Source organism: Ceratotherium simum, chromosome 8, assembly GCF_057802395.1.
Source record: "Ceratotherium simum simum isolate JZ-2026a chromosome 8, ASM5780239v1, whole genome shotgun sequence".
Lineage (NCBI taxonomy): Eukaryota > Metazoa > Chordata > Mammalia > Perissodactyla > Rhinocerotidae > Ceratotherium > Ceratotherium simum.
In genome coordinates, this window is record NC_141907.1 from 7,180,305 (window position 1) to 7,189,776 (window position 9,472).

General features: G+C 58.0%; 1 protein-coding gene across 1 annotated transcript in view; it reads right to left on the minus strand.

The window, feature by feature from the left end:
- The window catches only part of NSG1 (neuronal vesicle trafficking associated 1), a 31,476-nt gene extending 28,106 nt beyond the window's left edge, over window positions 1-3,370 (minus strand). Inside the window, exons 1-2 of the mRNA XM_004432268.3 lie at window positions 3,254-3,370; window positions 2,729-2,883 (exon numbers count right to left, since the gene is read on the minus strand). Coding sequence (XP_004432325.1) covers window positions 2,729-2,857 — 129 coding nt within the window. The 5' untranslated portion in view covers window positions 2,858-2,883; window positions 3,254-3,370. The remainder of the gene's footprint in view (window positions 1-2,728; window positions 2,884-3,253) is intronic.
- Window positions 3,371-9,472: the final 6,102 nt, after the last annotated feature.

The following is a 9,472-nucleotide window of genomic DNA, read 5'->3' on the forward strand; positions in this document are numbered from 1 at the left end:
CTGGGGGCCCGGGTTTGGGGGAGATAGCCGCCCGCCATGGCGGTGGGACGCAGGGCAGGACAAGGAAACTGGCAGGTCAGGCTGGTCAGCCCAGCGCTCAGAGCGAGCTGTGGCCCCAGGGCCAGCTGCGGGGAGGAGGAGTGGAGGAGAAAGTGTCCCATGCCAGGTGTCACTGAAAAATGACCCCAAGGGCCACACACCCTGAAACCACACTCTTGTCTCCCCTTCTCCTTCATTCCTTTACGGGCAGCTCTCCTGCCGTGGAGACAGAGGGCGAAACAGCTGGGTGCCCAGCCCACCAGGGGCCCATCTTTTGAGACAGCACTTGGGCATCACTATGCCGTCCGTCCTCCAGTCCCAACTGTACTTGTCCAGCCGTGTGGCCTTGAGCACACACTTGGCCACTCGGAACCTCAGTGTCCTTGCCTGTGAAATGGGAGCAAGGCCTGTCTCACTGGGCTGTGCTGAGGAGGAGGGAATCCATGACCCCGCGCCCAGTGGGGGCCCAGTCAGTATTCCGTCGGCCTGGATTCAATCTGCACCTGCCACTAACAGGCTAGGTGACTTTGGGCAAGTCCCTTAACCTCTCTGTGCCTCCATTTCCACGTCTGCAAAATGGGGGTAATGATGGTCATTCCCCTCACAACACCAGTGCATTAAAGGATTGAACCTGTCAAGCACAGGGACAAGGGCCTGGAGCATCATAAGCATCAACGAACGTCAGGAAAGATGGGCGCTGACCGTGCCGCCACTCTGTGACCACCGTCACTGCTGTACCTCCAGAACCTTGGCACTCGGGACACAGTCTCAGAACAGATTCTGTTTACAGCCCGAACAGTTATCTCCTCTCAGACACCATGTCACCTGGGACAGGTGACATCGCCTTCCTGAATCCTGGCTGTGAGCAACATGTTGCTGCTGTTCGGATGAAGAGGTCTTTCATGAGAGATGTCTGGCTCCAAGCAGAGCGGAGCAACAGGCCCTGCCAGAAGCTTCTGCCTGCATTCTAGAGGACCATGGCCTTCAGCTGAGTGACCTTGGGCACGTCCCGTAAACTCTTTGACAGTCGGTTTCCTCATCTATGACCCCAGAAATCTTCTAGCCCACCCATCGGTCCCCGCTAGAATCCCCGTCTCTGGAGCATCCCTGCCAGTTGCCCCTCTGTTTGAACATGCCCAGGGACAGGAGACTCATTACCTTTCTGAGCTGCCTCGGCTACTCCTGGAAGCCCAACTGGTTGGCCAGGACTTCAAACCTGACTGAAATCCTCCCTGACACAAGCCAACTGTGTGCCAGACAGTTCTGGAATGAATAGACTGAGGGCCAAAGAGGAGGCTCAGGCCGAGTGGAGGGAATCACCTGACAGAGGTGGGCTGAGGGGCCGAGGCGGGAGGGGATGGAGGGGACAGCAGGGCCAGACTGTGCTCACTGGGCAAGTCCGTGCCCAGACAGGGAAGGGGGAGCCAAAGCCGAGGCCCCAGGCAGCCCTGCCTCTCCTGCACAGCCTCCTCAGGACCAGCAGTGTCTGGAGCGGCCCCACGGTGGCTCAGGTGCATAGGTGTGAACAGCTGATCCTCTTCCTGAACTGAACACCTGCTGCCAGCCTGGCTCCTGCCCCGCCCCACCCCTACCCAAAACACAGACAATAGAGCTGGGGGGATCAAAACCACTCAAAGGGCCCACCATGGGAATAAGGAATCCTCCAGAAGGGAAGGACCCTCTGCAGGGACATCCCCCATCCTCACCCCTGCCCTGCGGCCAGCAATCAGCAGTACTGGGGATTCAGATACAAAGCCCTGAGTCAGAAGCTCCCTGCCCGGGACTGAATGAGACAATAAGCAGAGCGGGCCTCCTCCGGCTGGGGGTTCTGAAGCAGCAGCAGGGCGGTCAGCAGGCAGGCTGTGCTTCATGTTTGAGGTTTGTTTTACAATACAATCGTCTAGACTTTCACACATCATATTTACCTTTTTAAGCGTTAACTCTTAAAAATATCCTTAATGGACAGAAACTACTTGACTGGATGCTGTATTCAAGAAAAGAGGGGATTCTTTAAATTCAGCAAAAAAATACCCGACTTTGGGGAAAGGGTGATGAATGGCTGTCCCCAGTTACACTGACACAGCGCGCGCAGCACTTATTTGGAGATTTCACAAAAGGAACAAAGAGGGAAGGAGGCAGCAGGAGAGCAGCGTACCCCCTGCAGCATCTACAGCCGTCCAGGAGGGAGGGGGAGGCGGGGATGGAGGGAGGCAGCCCCTCGGGAGGGTCCATCTGGCCAAGGAGAGGGGCCTCCCCACCGCAACGGGGCAAATCGGGCTGAAACGGCACCACCTGGAAAGGCACAAGGGACAGCCGCACAGCCCCTGCGCTCACCCCAGGCCCACAGCCCCCTGGTACCCTGGGCAGAGGCAGGGAGGAGCAGGGCTGGGGGCGGCGGCTGTGGGGCGGGGGACTTCTCTCCGACCCGACTCCCAAGAAAATCAAGAGGGGACCTTTCCCCAACCGCGTTCCATTGTCAGCACGAAGCTGTCATCTAAGGCAGGGCGCCCCCGCGTCACCCGATCCAGAATCGCGCGCGGGGACGTCGTCCTCCTGGGTCTTCCTCTAGCCGCCCGAGCCCGCCCCACTTCGCGTCTCCAGCGCACGCGGCGCGTTTCTTTTGTTGAGGTCGCCGCCCGAGATCTGGGGGTGCGCACCCGGCAGCGCGGGGGTGCAGGGGGCCTCTCACCTTATCCGGGGGCGGGAACTGCAGCTGATTGACATCGAGGGGCGTCATCAGGGGGATGGTGTCGAAGCCATCCTCGAGCAGCGGCTGCTTGGTGCCCTTCTCCGCGAAATTGTTCCCCAACTTCACCATCGTTCCGGGAGACCCAAGGCTGCCGCCTGCGGAGGGAGGGCCGGGGGGGTGTCACGGCGAGCCGGAGCCACCCGCTGTCCCGGCGTCCGCGAGCTCGCCGGTCTCCGCGGAGGGGTCGTGAGGACGCGGCGGTCACGGCCCGAGGTGGGCGGGGTGCTGTGTATTTATAGGCTCTCATCCCACTGGACAAAGGCGCCGGGCGCAGGGGCGCACCGCGGCTGGGGGAGGGGACGCCGCCCCTGCCCAGCCCGTCTAGACGCTTCCCTCGTCCTGGCGCCACTGCCCGGAGACCCCCGTCCCTTCCACCCGAGGGGACGCGCGGCCCCAGACCCCGCTCCCCGGCGGGAAGGGTCCCGCCCGGCGGCCCCGCGGCCCCGCAGGCCGGCCGGCACTCACCCCACGCCCGGCTCCGGCAGGTCTGCGCTCCGACCGCGCTCCGAGCCTCCGCGCCGCCCGCTCCTGCTCGCAGCAATGGCGGAGGCGGCGCCGCGCGCGGGGCCGGGGCGGGGGAGCCGAGCGATTGGGCTCCGGCCGCTCCCTCCTCCCGCTCGCCGCCTCCCTTCCTGCCGCTCCCGGGGGTTAATTGTGCGCGGGTGAGTGTGTGCGTGTGGCAGCGGCAGCGCCTCTTGACGCAGCGCGCGCGGGGCCGCACAAAGGAGCGCGGGGCGGACGCGGGGGAGCGCTCCCCGGGGACCCTGCGCCTGCCCGGAGCTGGGGCGGGGGGCGGGTGGCGAGGGGGATGGGAGCGCCCCCCGGATGGAGGCTCGGAGGGCACCCTTGGGCTGGAGGCGGAGGGGGAGCAGAAAGAGGGGTGCGGGCTGCGCAACCCTGGGGCGGCGGCCTGGGCGCACGGCGATTCGAAGCGAGAAAGGCGAGGGGATCCTAGGGATGGAGCGATCCCCGAAAGTGAGGGGAGGGTGCCCCGCCCGCAGCCGCGCCAACCTGGGGGTCCTGAAGAATGGTGAAAGATTTGGGGAGTAGGGTTCCAGGGGGCGGTGGCAGGGACCAGAGTGTTCCCTTAGTGCGTGGTTGGGTTGAGGAGGGGACGACAGAAAGAGAGCGCGTCCCTGTATAAAGGAGGCACGGATGGGAGTGAAGGGGGGAGATTTTCGGTGGTGCGGGATGTGCGGGGAGCGCTCTCCAGAGCGGGGGACGGTGCCTGGGATCCGCGGGGGGACGCCCCGGGGTAGGTGGAGGGAAGGTGTGCAGGGCAAAGAGCGCTTTGCGCGCTGCGTTGGAGGGAGAGGAAAAGGTTTCCCTGGTCTGATGGGAAGAGAAAGCAGGGTCCCCTCACTGCAGCCGCAGCCTCCACGGTCGTGGCATCCTGGCGCGGAGGAGGGAAGGCCTGGAATGAAAGAAGGAGGTCCCAGCCCGACCCACTGGCTCCCTGAGCGGGCCGGTGTCGCAGCTGCCCAGATTAGGGCCTCATTTTGCCGACTTCGAACCAGCCCCAGCTGCAGGACGCCTCAGATGAAAAACTGCGGGGGTGTGGGGGGAAGATCAGAGGCTGGAGGAAGGCTGCTCCTGGAGCGCTGGTGCCTCCCCAGGCACCTGTGTGCTCCGGGCTCTGCTGGGGCACAGAGTAGGTGTCCTCCAAGTCTCACTTTCACAGCTTTTGCCCTGGTTCCCCCATTGCCTGGCTGATGGCCTGAGTCCAGGCCTTATCCATCAGCCAACGGAGAACTGTGAGAGAACCACCCCCCCACCCCCCCACCCCCCCCCCCGCCCCGCAGAGAACCCCCGCCCCAGGAATACACCGAGGTAGCAGGAACAGCCACTGCCTGCCTGTGCCCTGAGCCGGGATCCCAGTCTAGGACCCTGACCCTGGGAGCCCTGATTTCAAAACCCCAGGAGGGCCCCACCTCTCTTACAGATGAGGTAACTGGATTCCTCTTTACTTGCCCCAGGTCTCCAGCAGGTCTAAGTGGGCCTTCTACCACAGGGCAGCCTGGCAGGGCCCAGGATCTTGCAGATACTACCCCTGGCAGCCCAGGGAAGGCGGGTGTCCCAGGAGCTGGCCCCTGCCAAGGGCCTCTGGCCTGGCCACCAGCATCCTGGCAAAGGCCCTTTGAACGGCAGGGCTGATAGAGTGACACGGCGTCTCTGCGTGTGGTTCGGCTTTCTCATGTGGACCCTCAGGAGCCTCCTCCCTGACACTTGCACACTTCCTGCGGCAGCCAAGGAGGAGTAGCTGGAATCTGCCCAGGTGCCGGCCTGGGTTAGTCCCTCCCAGACTAAACTCAGGGGTCAGGAGAAACCCTGCGGGCTTCAGCGGGGGAGTGGCTTTGTCCCCATCTCAGGCGCCAGCAATTTACAGACCCCAACACAGGCCACACACGCACGCACACACACACACTGAAGTCAGAATCCCACACAGGGAGCTGCAGCACCGACCCCTTGTGGACCCCTCCCTCTCCAAGTCTCTATGGCCTGCGGAGGACAGAGACAAGAAGGACCCTTGGTTGTACCAGAGACAGCGGAGGATGGTCACGGTGCTGCCCGCCTCCTTGTTCCTGCGTTTTGACTGGGGCTGGTCATTGGCACTTTGCAGCCTTGGTCTGTGCGGGGTCTTCTGTGTGGGCGCTCAGGTGCGCCCGCAGGGCCCTGTGAAGGCAAATGCACGAGACACAGCCCACCCGCCCAGAGTTCAGGAGGAGGAAACGGATGGGAGTCTCTGGGGGGAGCAGCGGGCCACCAGAGGGAGTGGCCGCCTCCGCTGCCAGGAGGGAGCGGCGCAGGAGCCTGTGGATAAAGCGTGACATCCACGAGGGAGAGCAGACAACAGGCAGCGTCTTCTTTCAAAATCCTTAATCACGTCTTTTGCCAATAAGGTGATATTCCCAGGTTCTTGGGATTAGACACCGACATCTTTTGGGGGACCACCATGGAGCCTGCAAGGTGTAGTGATTTGGGGGACTCAGGGGGTTGATCTTGGAGGGGCGGGGTCTGGCCAAGAGATTAGGTTGAAGAGGCCACAGAAATGCAGATGACTGAAGCTGTGATGGTGATTGTGGGACAAACAGACTTAAGGTGTTTTTACAACGTACAGACAGTAGACTCAACAGGACTTGGTCTCCCCTCTGGACCCCAGTTTCGTCCTAGCACCAACAGCCCATAACTCCCGGTGCATCGCAGGATTGCTGACATGTTCTGCTTTTTCTAAATGACTCTTTAAGGGCTGCTTCTAGGGTTCCTGATCCCAGAGACAGACCCGCCACTGCTTGGGTGACTGCAGAACCCCACCCCCATCCACTCTCCACTGGGCAGCCAGCGGCTGCTCCCCAACACTCAAGGCCCACCCTGTCATTTCCAAGTCCAAGCTGCTCAGCGACTCCCCTTGTCCCACTGGCTGAAGCCTGGACTGCCACAGCAGGAAGCAGTGTGACACCGTCTGATTTCCAGTCCTGTCTCTCCCTTTCCTAGCTGTGTGACTTTGGACAAGTTGCTTAACTTCTCTGTGGCCCGTCTATACAATGGAGATGATAATAGTACCTCCATCATAGTGTTGTTGGAGAATCAAGTGAGCTATTATTATATTTAAAAAAAACAAAAACAGTGCCTGCTTTGGCTATTATTATGGCTTTGACCTCTAATTCGATAGCCCTGTGGTCTCTGTTCTTGGTAGCTTATGTGGAGCCAGGATGAGGTGGCAGACGCTGGTCGTGGGTGTAGGGTTAGTGCCCTACCGAGACTCTAGCCCCAGGTCCTGATGAGCCTCTTTGTAGCTCTGAGAAGTCAAATGCCTGGTCCCAGGCCCCAGAGTGCCGGGCAGAGCCGGGGCTGGCTCCAGGCTCAGCCAGCAGGCTTCCCCGTGACCGACCTGATCCCGGCACAGATGAGGGCCATGCTGCACGGGCGCCACCGGTGCTGTCAGCACGTGGAGGCTGCAGTGACCATGAAGGCAGTGACTGCCCTGTTTCCCACAGCCTGGCCACGTCAATCAGGTATCTCCATCCACATCATTTTTTAAATTGAGAGATAATTCGCAGACACAAATTTCACCACTTTAAAGTGTACACTTCATTTAGGTTTTTAGTGTACTCATAAGGTTGTGCAACAATCACCACTAATTCCAGAACATTCCCATCACCCCGAAAGGAAACCCCATACCCACTAATTGTCACTCCCCCGCCCTCTCCCCCCAGTCCCTGGAAACTACTGATGTACTTTCTTTTTTGTCATTGCCAAGAGACTTTATTTTTTAAGTTTTTTTCCAGCTTTACTGAGATGGACTTGACATGTAACATCGTGTAAGTTTAAGGTGTACAACGTGATGATTTGATAGATATACACATTGAGAAATGATGACCACACATCCATCACCCCATCACCTCACACAGTTGCTTTTTTGTGTGTGTGGGGAGGAATTTAAGATCTGCCTAAGCTACTTTCTATGGATTTGTCTATTCTGTACCGTCCTCCTTTCTGATGGTCTTAAGTTTCTCTGCCCCATTTCTTTCTTTCTTTTTTTTTTTTTTGCCGAGGAAGACCGGCCCTGAGCTAACATCTATTGCCAATCCTCCTCCTTTTTTTTTCCCCTTTTTCTCCCCAAAGCCCCAGTAGATAGTTGTATGTTATAGTTGCACATCCTTCTAGTTGCTGTATGTGGGACGCTGCCTCAGCATGGCCGGACAAGCGGTGCATCGGTGCACACCTGGGATCCGAACCCGGGCCGCCAGTAGCAGAGGGCGTGCACTCAACCGCTAAGCCACGGGGCCCACCCCTCTGCCCCATTTCTTAATTCACAGAGTCAGTCGGTACCCTGACATGGACTAGGGAGAGAACTTGGGCTTCTGGATCTTCTGGAAAGTGGGAAGAATCAGCCCACCTGGGCAGAGTCCTCCCTGTCTCTCCTTGAGCGCTGTGCTGCAGCCACACCGACCGCCCCATTCCCAAAGCGCCGGCCTCCAGGCTTTGGCAAATGCACCCCATCCCCTCGTCCATTTGGCAAACTCATACTCATCCTTCACAGCCCAGATCCAATGTCACCTCCTCTTTGAAGCCCTGCCTGGCCCTCCTTTGTGCTTCTCTACGCCTGAGGGCGAGTAGTGATACCTTCTTCTAGATCACAAGCAAATCCTGGCAGAACCACTTAATCTTTCATTTCTGTATCCCCCGGGCCTAGAACAGGGCCTGGTGGACAGCGAGTATGCAGGAATGTGTGTTACATTGAATAGGCAGCCACTCGTTAACATTCAGGGTAGACTCAGGCGTTTAAAGGTCAGGTTTGTGAAGCCAGTTCAAGTGCGTAGTAAGAAAATTCCTGGTCTAATTCAAGCTGAAGGCAGGGTTGCCAATGACATCACTGTGACATTCTCCTGCTCATTTCTGGAAAACTCCAAACCTCATTTAAAAATGCATAATGTAGAGACAAAATCATAAATAGAGTTTCTGGTGCCCTCTGTACTCCCCAGCACTCAGCACGGAGTGAGTACCAGTAAGTGGTTAAGAAATGAATGAACGATGTTTTTGCTGCCTTGTGCTTGTAGAAACTGGGTAAAGAGTACCATGGGGCTCCAGATCATTTGGTGACCTGTAATGTATTTAAACAGGACTCTGTATGTGGGTGTGTTTTAGGAGTTTGGGGGGGATTGTTTATTTCTTGTTGCCTGTGTACACCTAATGAACCTCTCAGCAATTCCTAATTTTTCCCAAAGTGTTTCTAAGATCAGTCTTGCTTGGCTATGAGTTCCTTGACCTTGGCAGTGGGGGGCACGGTGGGGGCAGGTTGTGAGCAAGAAAGAGATGGCCATAGGGCCCTGGTGAGTGGTCCTCTCTGGACCTCGGTGTCCTCATCTACAAATCGAGGGAGTGATCACAAAGGTTTTCTTATTTCAGCTCCAAGATTTGGGATCTAAGAAAAGATTTTAAAAATGCTCCCCATTTGAGTCCCGCTTTTGGATTTGAGGTTAGAGCATTACAATTTGGGTGATTGATGGGCATAAAGTCAGCAGAAGTTGATTTTTTTGGTTGGATACTCATCTCCAAGATGCTGGCAGCTCCAAATTGCTCTTGCTTGCCCATTTTCCTCTCTCACATTCTAAGCTGCTTTCCAAATGTTCAAACCTGTCCAACCCTAAAATCAAGGACAGTACAGTAGAAAGATATTCAGGGCAAGGAACGGTGTCGCTGTCCAGCTGGAAGGAGCCTGAAAGGCTATCTAGTGATGCCAAGGTTTTCCGTGAGGAGGGAGGGGGAGAAGGAGAAGCAGCCCCCCCACAGAGGCTAGGCGGGGCTCCAGGGGGAGGGGAGCACACCCGACAGTTACCTTCTATTCTGTGGGGTGAGAGGTGGGGGGTGGAGGGGCCTCAAATTCTGAAGGTAGAGCTCCACAGTCTCGCCCGCGAAGGAAACGCGGATCAAGTGAAGCTTTATCCAGGGTTAAGGCTTTTTCAGAGGTTGCATAATCCTCTAGTTCTACCTTTTTACAGCCAGGGAAACTGAGGCCAGCGAGGAGTAGGGTGCATTGTCACCGGCTGCTCAGCAGAGATGTGAACCTGTCCTTGGCCCTTTCGGCCTGTTCATTCCCCCTGAGCCACAGCAGTGAGCTCACAGACCAAGCCAGACCCCTCCCCACGCTCGACCCCAGGCACCCTCGCTGCCCTGGCCACACCA